Source organism: Ursus arctos, unplaced genomic scaffold (assembly GCF_023065955.2).
Source record: "Ursus arctos isolate Adak ecotype North America unplaced genomic scaffold, UrsArc2.0 scaffold_33, whole genome shotgun sequence".
In the NCBI taxonomy this organism is placed as follows: domain Eukaryota; kingdom Metazoa; phylum Chordata; class Mammalia; order Carnivora; family Ursidae; genus Ursus; species Ursus arctos.
Window position 1 is genome coordinate 5391746 of NW_026623019.1, and position 17953 is coordinate 5409698.

General features: G+C 34.4%; 1 protein-coding gene across 4 annotated transcripts in view; it reads right to left on the reverse strand.

Moving 5' to 3' along the window:
* JAK2 (Janus kinase 2) overlaps positions 1-17953 on the reverse strand; it is a 267922-nt gene that overhangs the window by 3686 nt on the left and 246283 nt on the right. For all 4 annotated transcript variants that reach the window (XM_044391265.3, XM_044391264.3, XM_026519241.4 and 1 more), the window contains 7 exons: positions 17353-17504; positions 17052-17202; positions 16106-16242; positions 9250-9439; positions 8541-8665; positions 8196-8368; positions 1143-1260 (listed from right to left, as the gene is read on the reverse strand). In XM_044391265.3, the coding sequence (XP_044247200.1) occupies positions 1143-1260; positions 8196-8368; positions 8541-8665; positions 9250-9439; positions 16106-16242; positions 17052-17202; positions 17353-17504 (1046 nt within the window). The remainder of the gene's footprint in view (positions 1-1142; positions 1261-8195; positions 8369-8540; positions 8666-9249; positions 9440-16105; positions 16243-17051; positions 17203-17352; positions 17505-17953) is intronic.

Consider the following 17953-nt stretch of genomic DNA (forward strand, 5'->3'; position numbering starts at 1 on the left):
TAAATATAACTTCTATCAATTTGACAAAACTACATAAACATATAATGGTCAATACTGGCAAATGATAAACTGTAAACTCTTATGCACTGTTACCATCTGGTACAACTTTTCTGGAAAGCATTCTGAAATAATCAAAAACCTTTAAAAGAGTTCATAATCTTTTACCTATAATTACACTTTAATTCTAAGGTGACGAGAGATAAATATTTATACATAAGGATGTTCACTACGTTCACTGAAGTTTTATTTAAAATTAATACTGAAAAATGGAAAAGAACTGTCCAGAAATTGTATCACAATAAAATGCTACCCAGAAGTTAGAGAACTCATATTTGTAGAAAATATTTACAAATATAGGTAAAATATCCATGCTATATGACTTAATGAAAATGCAGGACAGCAAACTGTAGAGTATGACCTTTATTTTATAAAAGAAATATTTTTGATAAAATTTCACTTTCATATATAAAATTTTAAAAAGCATGGAAGAAAACATACAATATAAAAATGGTTATCTTAAGAAGATGAATTAGAGATGATATTTATTTTCTTTTTCATGGTTTCCTTTATTTAAAAAATTCTAGAACAGGAAAAATTATTTTTAAACATTTAACTTTTTCAATAATTTCTAGAATGAATAAATGTATTAGATTTACTAAAAATAATATAAAGAGGGGCGCCTGGGTGGCACAGCAGTTAAGCGTCTGCCTTCAGCTCAGGGCGTGATCCCAGTGTTATGGGATCGAGCCCCACATCAGGCTCCTCCCCTATGAGCCTGCTTCTTCCTCTCCCACTCCCCCTGCTTGTGTTCCCTCTCTCACTGTCTGTCTCTGTCTCTGTCGAATAAATAAATAAAATCTTAAAAAAAAATAATATAAAGAGACTCTACAACTCCCTCCCTTTTATTTACTTACTTACTTGTTTATTTTCCTCTCCAATCCCCTCCCTTTTTAAAAATGCAAGTTAATTTAATGAATAAGTTTAAAGTTACTTTGTTGGATGTTGTCTTACAAATAAGCAATAAGATAATGAGTCCTAAGGTTAGGATTATTATTATTATTACTATTTTTATTACTATTATTCTTTGGAAAAAGCTTTTCCCACGTTAAGAGAAGTCAAAAGTAAATAAAAAGCACACTAACCGCTGGGGGACTTTTACTCTTCTCAATATACGTGAAAAGTTCATACAGAACCACTCCAAAGCTCCAGACATCTGAAGCCACAGAAAACTTGCTCTCCGTCAGTGATTCCGGAGCATACCTGTAACATACGAAAAGCATTTTTAAGACAGTTACTTGACTTGTAATAGCTTTGTATGGTGACAGAGAGTAGCTACAGTTGTGGTGAGCAGAGTATAACACAGAGACTCCTTGAATCAAAATGTTGTACACCTGAAACTAATGTAACCTGTATCAACTACATTTCATTAAAAAAAAAAAAGTTACTTGATATGCCAACTCTCGATTCTACCTGAAAATCACTGGACTAAAAAGAGAGGGTAGAGTGTACAGAAAAGAGTTAACATAAGCAGGCCTGAGGCTGCCATCCTCATAAACCTTGCTTGCACTGTTGACAACTGACTGGTGCCTGGGAACTTCGATTTCAGAAGGGTTGCCATAGTTCCCTAAGTGAGAAGAGTGGCTCACTGGGCCCAAAGTGTTCCTGCAAACAATATGGTTATACTGAACACCTGCTTTCCTTCTGGGAGTCTGGAATTTTGGTACATGCCAGGCAGAGAGTGTGCTGTCAGGATTCACGGCTGGGGGAAATAAACATGCCCCGTGTGGCTTTTCCAGGAGAGGATTCTTGGAAGCTTTGTGCTTGGTTTCCTCCAGCTTTTGTCCCAAATGGCTCTTCCCTTCACTGATTTGCTTCATACCCTTTCTCTGAAATGAATCATAGCCATGCGCATGACTGTGTGTGGAGTCCTAGGAGTCCTCCCAGTGAGTCATCAAACCTGAGGGCGGTCTTGGGAACCTCTGGCACCCAAAGATAACTCAGATCCAAAGAATTTATTTTCGTCTTTGTAAGTAACACTAAAGTTAACTACAAAGTACCTTCTAGGAACTGGGGGGAGGTGGGGGGAGCTGCTCCTTGCAAGTTAAAACTTTAAACGAATCAAGATAAGTCTCCTAGAGAAAAAAAAAAGGCTTCTAAATTGGACTTGAAGCTATAAACATAAAAGAAAGAACCTGTTAATCAGAAGGGGCGATTATGACAAGAAACACAGAAAACAGAAAGTCACAGGGGAAAATGGTGTCATTGTCCACTCAAGTACCAACACTATCCGGGAGAGGATTTTGGCTAATGACTGTGAATATCATGGTTCCATTGCTACGTTTATCCCTACTACAGAGGACGGTGACAAAGATCTGATTTAGACTAATGAGATTAGACATATGAATTACATAAATCTAATCTCTCCTTCAAAATCCAATTTGAGGGGTGCCTGGGTTGCACAGCGGTTAAGCATCTGCCTTCGGCTCAGGGCGTGATCCCGGCGTTATGGGATCGACCCCCACATCAGGCTCCTCTGCTATGAGCCTGCTTCTTCCTCTCCCACTCCCCCTGCTTGTGTTCCCTCTCTTGCTGGCTATCTCTATCTCTGTCGAATAAATAAATAAAATCTTAAAAAAAAAATCCAATTTGAGTTTCCTCACTTCCACAGATCTTTCTCTGCTACTCAAGGTCTTAATGACCTCATGCTACTGAATTTCTATAACATTTATTGTCCATACTATACAGTTAACCAGGCTATTTTTTACACTTAGTCTCAAAAAATTTTTCACATAGTTATGTTATTTTTGACTGTATGTTAGTTTTATCTCACAAATGAAATACAACCTTCTTGAAGATACTCTATTCCCCCAACACTTGCATAACAGTCTCTTCCTTTGGTTTTCATGAAAGCACTGTCTATAGTTTCCCCCCTCATGAAAGGATAAATACAAATCAAAAAAGAAAAAAATAATTCTCGCTGTTGAAAATGAGGGAAAAAACTCTTCCTCCTCTTTTCTTAGAGCATTTACTTCAGAAAATTTATCACTGTAAATTCTTTGTCTCTTTGAAATGTAAATTTTTTTTAAAAAAAAAGCTTTTGCTTAAAAGCCTCTTGCCAACTTTATGATCCAAGAATATCTTTCTCAAGAACCTGGGAACCATCTCTCTGGAATATAATCATCAAACAAGTAGCACCTTGACCTCCCAGTTTTTGTGAGGGCTAAGAGTTTAACTTCTGGCAGGTGCCTCTTCCCAAGTTGCAAAACTATCTCCTATCATAAAGATATGAGAAGTTTGTTTTTCCTATGGATAATGCCAATTAGCTAAGGTAGATGGTCACTCCAAATACCAAGTGAACTTAGAATAAATTATGTGACAAAGGGTGCCGCCAAGTCCTCTTACTTGAGGACTAGCTACTGTTTATCTTGTGAACATTATGTAATGGGTTGAATCTGATTGGCCACATAAAACGGTGAGATTTCTGTCTTTGCAATCTCTTAGCAGACTGCTTGTGATGCCATGACTTTCAGGATGAAGGCTTACTCAGTAATAAAACTTTTCTTTCTCTTCTATCTTTGTGCAGAGGTTTTCTGGGTTGGGAGGAAATTTCACTTTTAATTATATTTTCCCAACACTTTCCCTTTTCTCCATCTTCTAAATTTGGGTTTCCCAAGCTTCCATTATCAGACCTCTACCTTTTTGTCAAAAACTTTCCATTAGATAGTATTCGCCCACCTAAATACTAACATCTTCTAAATTTATGACTGCATCTTTGACCTTTCTTTTGTGCTTTGACTTACTGAACATTTCCATATTAAATAAAGTGGTGGCAAAGAGAACTCCATCCCCACTTTTCCAAAACCTGCTATTTTACTTTCCCTATGCAATGAATGGCATCAACAATCTACCTTACTTCCCAGGTGGAAATCTCAAGAATAATTTTTGACTCATCTTTTAATCCAATAGCTAATGAGCCATCAAGTGCCTTTAGAATATATCTTAAAAATATATCAAATCAGTCTCCTAACCCAATACCGTTGTTACAATCTAAGGTCAGATCTTTACCACATGTATAGTACAGAGATCTTCAAACCAGGTGAAGAGTAACCCCAAGTATTTACAAAGATTTTCCAAGGGATACTCTACAGCAAGAATAGTTAAGGATCCTCCATGAGTCCCAAAGCCTGCTTCAACAATTAAAATATTTTAGCAGAAGCATTTTTCCTTTAGTTCTTCTTAATATCAACCCCTAGGATATGCTGGAACATGTTGTTAGCTTTAAAAAAGAGCACTTTTGAACAAGAAAAGCAATATAGGTAAACAAGGATTCTTTGAAATGAAATTATTATTGTTTAAAAGATATGGCTAGGGGCACCTGGGTGGCTCAGTCAGTTAAGTGCCTGACTTCAGCTCAGGTCATGATCTCAGGATCCTGGGATCGAGCCCTACATCAGGCTCCCTGCTCAGTGGGGAGTAGGCTTCTCCTTATCCCTCTGCCCCTCTGCCTCAGCCCTGCTCGTGCTCTTTCAAATAAATAAATAAATAAATAAATAAATAAATAAATAAAATCTTTTTAAAAATGGTATGATGGCTAAATCTCATGGATAAAAATTGTATGCATCCCCTTTCAGATTTAGTGTTCATTATTCAATTAATTAGTTAAACCTATTTTTTTTTTTAAGTAGGCTCCACACTCAGTGTGGAGCCCAACACAGGGCTTGAACTCACGACCTTGAGGATCAAGACCTGAACTGAGATCAAGAATCAGACGCTTAACCGACTGAGCCACTGAGGTGCCCCCAGTTAAAACCTATTTTATCAATTCATATTCTGAAATATTTATACAAAATTTAGCCTCATTACGTTATATAAAACATTTAATACTTGCTAATATAACTCATCTGGTTAGTTTTTAGCAGTAGATAGCTTTCTTCTCCATTAAATACATAGGAAAATTTTGATCATGATAAAAATGTTATTTCTGATTTTTATACTAACTTATTTAATAATTCTCCAAAGTCAAATATCAGAGTTTGATACATACCTCTTCCCAACACATTTACTGAAGGAATACTAGACCTTTTACCATATACATTATAATCTGAGCTACATTTTATTCTGCATTATTTATTATAAACCAAATAATGAGAAATGATTTATTTTCATAACAATATAAAATTAATTATACTATACTTATCATCTGAAGTTTATCTTGACTGTCCTTGTGATTTCCAGATATGCAGGGAGAAATACAGGGCCGAAAGTTTACATAACTTAAGAGCTTTCTTTATAACAGAAAAAATAAAATTAAGCATGAAACTGCACATTTAAAATTAGAAAAGAAGTAATCTTGAAAGAAAGGTGCTCTGGTGAATATGCTTTGTTAGCTTTGTTATCAACATGCCTCTATACATGTGCTCTGGATTTATTTTTTTTAATTTTAATTTTACAATTTCACAATTTTAATACACTTACTTCAACTGAAAAATGAAGTCAGATTTTTGAAAAACTTTTGGTATACTCCCCAGAAACTGAGAAAAGGAATAACTCTAATGATTTCTCTTCTCAAAATCAAGTGGTTTAATTCTTTGTTTTCAATAAAATTTCAATAAATTTCAATAAAATTCAAAAAAGAACTAAAAAAATGAAAGTGCCAGCTAACAGATAAATTTTAATGGTACATCAGATATACTTTTTTGCTACTTATCTCAGAAGGACTCACAGAAATGAATATTTTTATAACAGAACTACTTCCATTCCTATCTACTTATTTACACAAACAAGTTTTCTCCCTCCTCATGGAATGCCTTTCTTCTTCTCTACCCGGTAAACTATTAATCAATAGTTGAAATGTCATTTCTTAGTTGCGCTTTTCTCTGATTAATTTAAACCCTCAGCAGAATTATTTGCATTCTTATGTTTTCCCATCGCCTTCTTCATTATTACACTTATATACTACATTGCAATGTTTGACCATACATTTGATTTTTCCTAAACTATGAGCCTTAAAGGGAAGGGATAGTGGGTAGTGGACCTGTCAACTGAATATGCCTGCCACATCAAACGTTCCTTTCAGTTTGGCCTTCCTAGTAACTGGGCACAGTTGCTTTCCCCACCCCCCCTTCCTGATATTGACCCTATCTTCATATCCCAAGTTCCTTCTATGGTGTTTGGAACAGTAGGTACTTAATAAGTGTTTATTAAAGTGTATTCGTTAAGTATGCCCAAATCACTGGAAATTCATATAGTTCCATTACTTCTTTAATTTCTCATCCTGGAAAAAAAGAATGAAATTCATGTATCACTGGGGATATAACCAAAGTAGATAGTTAAGTTTAAATGAGTCTTATTTTCTAATTTCACTTATACCTTAAAAATAATTAGATGATGGTAATGCTATTGATTATCACCAAGATGTTCCTCAGAAGTGTTATTATTAAGAAAAATTTCAAACACACAGAAATTAGAGAACAATAAACAACCATGTACATGTCATTTAGTTAAATTTACTGCCTGCCTTGTTTTATGGACTGTTCACCATCTCCACTGCACTGGATTTATAGGAAATGAATTCTGGACAGGAGAGAATTTCAAACATAATTACTTCAGTATGCATCTCTAAAAGATAAGGACTTTTCTTTAAAATATTCACAACGCCATTATATATTATTCTTCTGTGTAAATAATCCATTTGTTCTAAATCACTGGTGCTTTCTTACCTAATTTCCTTCCAGACTAACAATTTATAATAGCTGGGATAAGTTGTAAAACTTACAGATACAAAATAAATGAAGATAACTAAGCGGGGCGCGTGGGTGGTTCAGTCAGTTAAGGGTCTGCCTTCAGCTCAGGTCATGATCCTGGGGTCCTCAGATCGAGTCCCGTATGGGGTTCCCTGCTCAGCGGGGAGTTTGCTTCTCCCTCTACCCTCCCCCTCTGCTCTACCCTTGCCCTCTGCTCATGATCTCAATCTCTCTCTCTCTCTCATTCAAATAAATAAATACCACCTTTAAAAAAAAAAGATAACTAACATATATGGATGATGAATGAACTTAGTAGCTAACTAAATAATCTATATATTTCTAATAATTCTGATGAATCTCAGACAAATATTTATAAATTGACAGCTACATTGTTTATATTTGTAATTCTAACTTTTGAGTCAGAAATGCAAAATGTTAATAAAACATACTTAACTAAAATAAAACTCAACCCTTAACACTAACATCTGATTTAAACAACGTAATCTTAATAGTATTATTTCAGATGAATAAACCAGAATTAAAGTCTACTTGGAACGTATTCCAAATTTAAACATTTAAATATAGTTTCAGGATGATTGGTAGGGGAAGAAAGGGATAAAGAAAGGGGGGTAATCAGAAGGGGGAATGAAACATGAGAGACTATGGACTATGAGAAACAAACTGAGGGCCTCAGAGGGGAGGGGGGTGGGGGAATGGGATAGACCGGTGATGGGTAGTAAGGAGGGCACATATTGCATGGTGCACTGGGTGTTATACACAACTAATGAATCATCGAACTTTACATTGGAAACCAGGGATGTACTGTATGGTGACTAACATAATATAATAAAAAATCATTAAAAATAAAAAATAAAAAAATAAATATAGTTTCAGCAATTCATTCCTATAAAACAGAATGTACCATAAATGAACTAAGACATAAAAAAAGAAGACTTTGCAACAAAGCACAAAGCAATAAAACAACAATGTATACTACATAAAAAATTAGGTTTGTATGTTCCTTGCAACTCACAATTTTAACTGAAGATCAAAAATTACCTTTAGCTTCAAGCTGCTACAAAATGTTCATTTAATGCCAGATTAAATCACCATCATAGTTAAGAAAGCTTAAAAGCACAAATTCTGAGAACAGACTATCTGGGTTTGAATCCCAATTCTACCATTTATTGGTCATATAACCTTGAGCAAGCTATTTAACCTGTCTACACTTCAGTTTCCTCATACTCAAGACAGAGATAATAATACATATTCTCCAAGGGTTGTTACAAAGATTAGATGAGATAATCCTTGAAATGTATTTAGCCCAATGTAAGCATGATAAATTTTTGCTATTATTGTAAGTATATAAATGACAAACTATTAATACTAATAAAAATAAAATTTGAAGTTAATGCTCTAAAATCTTACTTTATTGTACCAAAATATACTCACCAGAATATGGGACTTTCACCAGGTTCTTTTACTTTGTAATATTCTTTGTCTTGTGGCAAGACTTTGGTTAACCCAAAATCTCCAATTTTAACTCTGTTTTCGTTTTCCACCAATATATTCCTTGTTGCCAGATCCCTGTGGATATACCTTTTTGTACCAAGATACTCCATGCCCTATGGATAAAATAACACTTTTATTTCTGCTAAGTTTTATAAACACAAACAATTTAAATGGTCTTTCCTCTATATACTTCCTTAATTATATAAGAAAAACTCTAGAGGACTTTGCAACAATTACTTCAGCATGCTCTTTTTATTTACGAGAAGTAGCCAGGATATTAAGTACCTTGCATATCTGAGATGTATACTGCAGAAGTTTTTTATGATCTATCCGTTCTTTATGTTTTTGGAGATAGTCTCGTAAACTTCCATATGGTAAATATTCCATAATTAATCTTAGATTACGCCGACCTTTTAACATATAAATGGGAACACAATGTTTTACTTTGCTGTATTTTACTGATAAAATATTAGAAAACAACCATACACAAATGACTTAAAAATATCTATAAACTCTAAGATGACAAAACTTGATTATAAATTAAGTGATGTAGTAGTTAAGAACACAGGCTTTTTGAATCAAAAAGTTATAAAAAGAAGCTCAAAAAATAGTTACGGTTTAATCTTGTGTAACCCTTTATGCAAACCCAGATAAGCTGATGAGAAAATTTCCTTTCTCCTCATCTGTATTGAACAAAAAGTATCTAATTAAAAAAATATTTTCACAGAAAATGTGAGCAAAGACAATTTGTTTATTTAAAAATGATAGTCTCTTGGTAAGCTGAAGCAAGCATGGTAAGCACCATCCTCAGTGGAAAGAAGACTTCCTGTAGTTCTAGCTCACCATCTGCAAGCACAATCTCCAGTCACATAAAAGCTTCTTTCCTTGGGCACTGGTACTGGATAAGTCCAGATCTTGAGACATTTTATGTTTCCATCATTCAGGATGCCAAGGACATACCTGAGTTCAAACTAGGTTTCAATGGGCAACATACCAGCACTGTAGCACACTCCCTTGTACTTTACAATGTTGTCATGCTGCAGCGATTTGAGGATTTCAATTTCCCTTTCAAAGTCTCTCAGGTGCTCTTCAGTACTGTGCTGGAGCTTCTTCACAGCCACCACCTCCCCAGTGTTGTCTTGCAGAGGGTCATACCGGCACATCTCCACACTGCCAAAATTACCCTACACAACACATTACATTAGGAGAGAGATCTCAACGTCTTCTCGACAAATTACTAATAAATTCAAATTATACAGACAATTCAGTATACAGTAGCTAGAATTAGCAGATCTATCTCTAAACTTACATTAGGCAACTTTCAGGATAAGAAAAGGAAATGATATTTTAACAGGTAGGTAGTAAATCTATAAATTTAATTTCTTAAAAAGAAATTACAGGCTGAAATACCAACAACTTCAAAAAAGCATTTAAACAAATCATGAACACGAATTAAGATAAGCCAAGAGACATGTCAGGGAATTCCTAAATCTCTATCACTAACTTCCAGGAAGATCTTTGCTTCTTCACAATATACCCTTTGATATCACTGACAGTGGATGGAACAAGGAAGGGTCTGTTACGGACTGAATGTCTGTATTCCCCCCAAATTCCTATGATAAAACCTTAACCCCCAAAGTGAGTGTATTTGAAGACAGGACCAGCAACGAGGTGATAAAGGTTAAATGAGATCATAAAGGCGAGGCCTTATTCCGATATGGCTGGTGACTTTATAAAAAGAGGAAAAGACACCAGAGATCTCTGCCATGTGAAGACACAGCCAAGAAGGTGGTCATTTAGAAGGTAAGAAGAGAGTCCTCACTAGAAACTGAACCCTGCAGGCACCTTAATCTTTGGCTTTCAGCCTCCAAAACTACAAGAAATAAATATCTGTTGTTCAAGCCCCCAGTGACGGTATTTTGTTATGGCAGCCTGAGCAGACTAACAGAAAGGCTGATTTCTTTGCTCAAGGAAAGAAGACATTTTAGGGGTGCCTGGGTGGCTCAGTCGGTTAAGCATCTGCCTTTGGCTCAAATCATGATCTCAGGGTCCTGGGATGGAGGCCCATGTTGGGCTCTCTACTAAGCAAGGGGTCTGCTTCTCCCTTTCACTTTTCTTCTGGGCTCCCCCACCTCCTTCTCTCAAATAAATAAATAAAATCTTAAAAAAAAAAAAAAAAAGAAGAAGAAGAAATTTTTACCCTATGGGGATGTTCCCACATTTTTTTAAAGGTCAGTCTTTAATGAAATCTACTCTTTTTACTTAAGACTTATTATCCATATAGAATTGGTAAGTTGATACATAACATTTAAAATTAAATATTAGTTTTTTGCATTAATCAAACTAGTATATTATGGTATTACTGCATTTCTAAAAAATAAAACAATGTAGTCCTGGAGCTACAAGAGTCTAAGTGACTGTATTTCCAGTTATATACTTAAAAGTCAATTAAAAAAAAAAAAACTAGACCATATGTTAGTCTCAGAATTAAGTCTCTAATTACAAAGACCACACAGTGAAGTGGATAAGACCTGGGACTCTGGAGTCTCATGATTGGGGCTAGAATCTTGGTCCCCCACTTATTCTCTCTGGGACCCTGGCAAGTCATTCCCTCTGTAATACCAGCTATCTCCGCCTTAAAATGGAGGATAATAAAATACCTATTTCATATTTCCTTATTAAGAAATTATTCCAAAACATATTTTTAAAAACACAAGTGGGAAATAACAGAGTTTTATAATATTCTTTCTCCCTACTTAATAATGTACCCATAAAATTTATTTTCCAATGCCACTGTATACTTCTTGAAAATATTATTTTTAATTACTGTATATTATGAATGTACTGATTTTTAAAATTGAAAATAAAAATATATAACGTTAAGAAAAGTTTTAAAAATATATTCATGTCATTTCAATGATATTCATAAATACCTGTGTGCATCTCTATTAAGGATACTTTTCTTAAAAGTGGAATTAGCAATTCAAAGGATACGGAAATTTCAAAGGCCCCTGATACCTGCTGCAGCAGAAGCTCTCTTGAAAGGGACACTGATTTAAGTTCTAATAGCAATGGAAAAAATGTCAATTTTATCATATTCCTACCAACACTAAGCACTGTAATTTTTCTAAATCTTTGTCAAGTTGATAGGCACAAATCAACCTCACTGTTTTAATTTGGAATGCCTCTATTTTCTTTTGGAAGAAGATAAAGGCAAACACTGAGAGTGAAGAAATAGATTTAGGACAGGAAACCAGAAGGGAATGAAAATGTTTGGAATGGGTACCACAGGAGAAATCAAATCAGGGAGAATAAAAGAACTACCAATCCAGCCAATGTTTGAAATCAGTTTGCAATGGAGACAATAAACATTTATATCTGATTTTTTCTCAGTGTTTGAGAGATGAAAACACAGATAGAAAAAAAATGAGAATTTTCCTGTTCCTAGAGGAAACGACAGGGAAAGTAAAACAGATCATCAAGGGAGGGAAGGTGACAGAACTGTGGATACTAGTGGAAGCAGAGTTTAAATGGTCTACCAGGAGGTCTACCTAGTGTGGGAAAGGAGAGCTGAATCTAGACGGTAGCTAATAGGCTTCAGGAAGAAGAAAGTGTCAAAGACCCTAGCAATAACAGAGCTATCAAGGAAGGATTTATGTGTTGGGAAGAAACTAAAGGTACAAAGTTATAGTCAGAGAGGGAGATTTCAGGGTCTGATATTTCATAAGGAAGATTATTATAAGGGATTATAGAATTCAGAGTGCACTCATTTAACACAGACACAGATTTGAGGTAGAGAGGTTGAGGAATTTAAAAAGGGTATCGAACAGGTGCCCAAAATAATGGCAGGGGCAAGGTGAAGATGAAAACAACGAGTACCACAAGTTCTCAAGGAATGTGGAGCATCGACCAAGATGCTGGCCAATAATGAGGAGAGAACAGTAACCATATTCACACAGGACTGTTAATGATGCCTGATAGTCTGATGTCTGAAGAGTAGTAGCAGCAAGGTCCAGATCTGTGTGTCCCAGATCTGTACCATGGAGGAAGAGGAAATAAAGAGGATTTCAAAAAATGTAGGTTTTAAATGAGGTGAAGAGTAAAGACTATAAGAATATGAGGGCACAAGTATAAAGTAAGATCACAAAAACACTCATTTTAGAATTCAAGTAGCAGACGAAAGGTTCTGCAATATTTTCTTAGCTCTTTTTATGAGTATTAAATTAAAATATACCATTATTTCAGTTGTCTTAAAAAATATGGAAATAACTTTAAGTACAAATCCCTCCTTTGAATATTTTTACCATGCTGCAAATTGAAAAGAAAAAGGGAACACAGTATACTAAGAGCTATGTTTTTATAAAATGAAAAGGTGACAGGTGAGCACTTTTGTAGGGATGGCATTTTGGATTTAGATTCAATAAAGCAATACAAATAGCTAGACAGCCCACTGAACACATCAATTCTTCAAATAAGGAAAGATGAAATTAATATTATAGTATTAAATACAGCTAGGAAATAGCCACATTAAAATAGCTATTACTAACTAAAGACCATACCATTTTCCTTTAATTTCCTACGAACTAAATTACTGAGAAATATACTTGGTTGTAAATATATTTTGAAAATGCCATCCTTACAGTCTCCTCAATTTACATTATGTTTAAAATAATGTTAAATCCAAAGAACTATGAAAAAAACTAAAAATGCTAAAAAGCAAAAGGAAAATAACTCAAAGCTGCAATAATGGGGTATGTTGTAAATATAGTATATTCACTTTTAGAATTATGTTTCAAAAAATGCTCAACATCACTTGGCATCAGGGAAATACAAATCAAAACCACAATGAAATACCACCTCAGTCTATGAAAAAGCACATTAACATTTAATAAAGGATAAATAAAGGGGTAATTATGAAGAATAAGGAATTCTCTAAAAAAAGAAACATACCCTAATAATGTCAGATAATATTCCTGAAAATAATTTTATAATATTCTTAAATAAATAAGTAGACTACAATTTACCGTGTAACTGTTTAACTTAGGAATACTTTCTGGATAATTCTAACCAAATTCCAATCAATTACTGAATAATACCACAGTGTTGCATCCTATTTTTAAAAAATTCTTAAAATAACCAAAATTACATAAGGCCCATGTTAGTTGAATTTTACATGAAAAAGCAACCTGTAATTAGAAAACTATGTGATATCTCATTATTTGAATAGTTCATAAATATACATGAAATTACAATACTGACACTTGTACCAATTCACATATTATGAAAATTTTAGAAATTGTGATCAGTATGAAATTTAAATACAGTATGTACTTATCACACTGCTCTATAATTGTTAGTTGCAATCTACCTCCTCCAAACTAAGTCGTAAACTCTACTAAGGCAACTGCTATATCCCATATCCACGGTGACCAGCAGAGCACCTCGTATTTTGTAAGAACTCAAATATTTGCATATAAAAGCCACGCCATTTCAGGGGGAAAAAAACCAAAAATCTAGAAGTAATTCAGACCCTCCCAAAGATGTCTCATTTCTAGATTGCCCTTTAGATTTTCATCCACTGGTTTAAAGAGTTCTAACTCCTAAAGTGAAGGAATCTACTTTGGATTTTGGAATTTGAAACACTGATTTTTTCCTAGAAAATGGTCTTAATCAAACAAATGTTCATATATTCATGTTCACATTAATAGCTGGGAAAATATAAAAGTATAAGAATTAAGCTTATTAAAAATAGCCACATCAACTGAACATAATCAAATTTCCCTATAGATTATTCCCTTTACTTCAAATCAGTTGAATTTTATTTTCTAAAACTTTCTGTATAGTCTATCAAAAAAGATCTCTAGGATATATAATAATACACATTAAAGGCTGGATCTAAGGATGAGAGAAATTAAATGGCTTGTTCAGAATAACAGAAAATAATTTTTAAGGTTTTCATGATTTTGTGACTGGTGACTATGGTGACTAGTCTAATGACTAGTGTTTCTGGTCATGAAAATATTTGCATATAATTAACAATAAACCAAGATGTATTCAACAATAAACCCATGAATAAGTCATGTTACACTAATTTCTGCCTTTTCCATAAACAATTTATTGTTTGCAATGTAATCCCTGGTGGAAATAAAACAATTATTTTATCTCTTCATATACTATGACTTGCCCCAAAAAGATAACAATAGAAGATATTGCAACTGAAGCATACTCACATACACAAAAACAAATACATAAGTGAGATAGTAGAGATAGCACAGGAGTAGGAATAGGGGAAGGTTCTGATCCCACATCAGCTATTACCTAGCTATTTGACCATAGACAAGTTTCTTAACCTCTCTGGACCTTAATTTTTCTCATTGTGAAATGAAGATGTTACTCTTAAGCTGAAAGCATGACTTCCCAAACTGTCCTAAAGATCACTTTCTGAGATGTCAATAGATAAATCTGGGGGGGGGGGGGCGGGTGGAACGTCAGGGGGGTAGATGACAAAAAGGTTTAGTAAGTTTTGGACACAATGTATACTAACAAGAAATTAATAGTATCAACATAGAGTTATGGCCAAGATGCACACTGTGACTGGCAGCCCCTAAGATATCTTCCAATGTTCTCTACCTTTGACATTCATGCTCTTTTATAATCCCTTCCCCTTGATTATAGTCTGAATGTATCAACCCATTTATAATGAACAGGATATGGCAAATGCGATGAGATGCCACTCCTGAGATTAGGTTATAAAAAGACCATGGCTCCCACCTGAGGTGTTTGCTCTCAGCTGCCATGCTGTGAGGCAGCCCTGCAGAAAGGCCCACATAAGTAAGATGGGAAGCAGATATTCTGAGGTCTGTCAATAGCCATGTGAGTGAGCTTGGAAGTAAATCTCCCCCCAGTCAAGCCTTCAGATGAGACTGCAAAGCCTGGACAACAACTTGACTGCAACCTAGTGAAAGACCCTGAGGTAGAACCACCCAGATAAGTTGCTCCCAAATTTCTAATTCCTAACCTAGATGATAATAAATGTTTGGTTTTGGCTATTAAGTTTTAGGGTAATTTGTTACACAGAAATAGATAACTAATACACCCAAAATGCCTGAATCTTCTCTTTCCAATTTGTAAGCCACAAGGTACAGAAGTCTACACTAACAAACTTAGGAGAAGAAAGAAAGTTTACCACTTTAAGACCTGCTAAGAACTAAGCTTTTCCTGGTCTTACTTAAAATATATAGGCCAGGCATGACTGTGTGACTTTTAGCAGATAGAGACTCTGTCTTGTTAACAAACACAGTCCAGTCAACATCTAGACTCTGGACAGTGAGATTAATTATTTCACCCTGAGATGACTAAAAAAGGAGATGGGTAGAAAGGTTTAATTGTTCCTTTCTCTATTGCATAACCAAAGCACCTCTACCAAGAAAGAGTCCTATGGTCAAATCAATAGGAGAAATACTGCCTAATTATCATCCTTTAAAGATGGTCAATGCACATTACATGTGAAAGGTTCCAAGAGGTTCTCCAGTGAAAAAAGCTATTTATTTAACACAGCATTTCTCCAACATCTGATGACTAAACCTTTTTTCTATAAACACTCTCTAAATGTTGTATAAAGCGAATCTTAGAGAATCTCTAAAGCCTTTCTTTTCTTTTCTTTTTTTTAAAGTAGGCTCCATGCTGGGCCCCAATCCAGGGCTTGAACTACTGACCCTGAGATCAAGACCTAAGCTGAGATAAAGAGTTGGACCTTTGAGAGCCACCCAGTTGTCCCTAAAGCCTTTATTTTCTAAATAAAATGTTCTAGGATTATACGCTAACAATTTAAAAAACTTCTGACATCTTACCTTGCCAAGTTGCTGTAGAAATTTCAAGTGTCTCTCTTCAAACTGTGTAGGGTCTCGGTCTTCAAAAGCACCAGAAAACCCTAGGGCACCTATTCTCATATTTGGTAACATGTCATTTTCTGTTAATAGTTCATAATCTGGAGAAATAAAGTATATTACTACCATGAGCTGGCAAATTATATTTTCTCAGTTAAAATGATATATATTCAAGCTAACCAAAATAATCAGAATGAGTTAGAAATACTACATACAAATTGACACAGTACAACTCTAATAGTTTAAGCTGTATTAACAAATCTCTTTTTATTACCCATAACCTAACAGGCTTTTAAGAAAGACTTTGCAAAGGATAAATAATTTCCAAAATAAGTAGTTTTAGTATTTATAAAGTAAGATTACATTACTTTGATTTTTTTGATGAGAATGGCAATTAGTATTGGAATAGGAAATACCTCTGGGTCAGACATCTGTACATTTAGTTACATATTTTAAAGGACTGGACAAACAAAAACAAATCTACCTCATGTCTAGAAAACCACTCAATTATAAAATATATGAGTAGTTTAAAAAATTGCTTTTAAAACATCAAATAAGCCAAATAGACTTCTATAGTACACTATTCATTAACTGGTAAACCAAAACCAGGTTACTGAAGAAGAAGCCTCTGTTAAAAATGGAGATACTGTTTAATCAAGAAGACTAGAATATTTATAAAGTAGGAAAAGTCGTATGAACATAAGAAACTAAGAGGGTCTAAAAGACATCAAGGTTCACTATATTGTACACCTGAATTAAAATAAAACTGGAATTAAAATAAAAACTAAAAAAAAAAGGAGACATCAAGGAACTTCTTGGAAGAGATTACAAAATTAGTAAAGATTTGTTAAATACAATAAAGATAGAAAGATATCTGGAAAATCAATAAGACTATTCCATCAATACATACCTGGAGTAAACAAACTATTAAGATCTCGTATGATGGCTCTGAAAGAAGGTCTAAAATCTGGTTCATAATCCATACAATTATTAATAAGATTTGCTAATTCTGTCCACTTTGGTGCAGGAAGCTGGTGCCTATCTTCATAAAACTGTAGCTTCTATAATTAAAGAACCAGATGAGAATAAATTGTAGAATGTGATATTGAGCTTCTTTTTTAACATCAGATTGGCTAAAAAGATATCAAGTCATATGAATGAAAATCAAGGATCACAGAGTAATTCCAACTTCACAGTCAATATAAACTTACTCTTTGAGAATCCAAAGCACTCAGAGGCTTATCTCCTCCACTGCAGATTTCCCACAAAGTGGTACCAAAACTCCATTTGTCTGTTGCCAAATTTAGATTTTTAGGATTTTCAATGCATTCAGGTGGTACCCATGGTATTCTCTCCTGAAGAACTTTCAAATGATAGGAACAAAGTATGGTGAAATAGTTCCCACAAGTAAATAACTCTTTTGTATGCAAATAATTTTTAAACTGATTTGAATAATCAGGTCTTTTTTATTTGTTTGGGGTTGTGTGCTGTGTTCATCACACAAGTAGATGTATACACTTATGAGCTAAAAGGGACCTTTGGTAGCATCTAATTTAATATCTCAGCTTTAAGATTAACACTGAGTCCCATAAGGACTGAATAATTCGCCCAAAGTCACAAGATTTGCTAGTAGCATGGAGAGAATTAGAATCTTATACAACAAATCCTGGATCAACTAAACCTCCTTCCATTAAGCCATCATGTCTCACTCGTGTCCTACTCTCCCGACCCCTTCCTATGAGTTGTGCATTCAAAAACAGTTTTTTCCATAAAATTTGTTCTAAACTGCCTTTAGATTCTTTTTTTACTTCT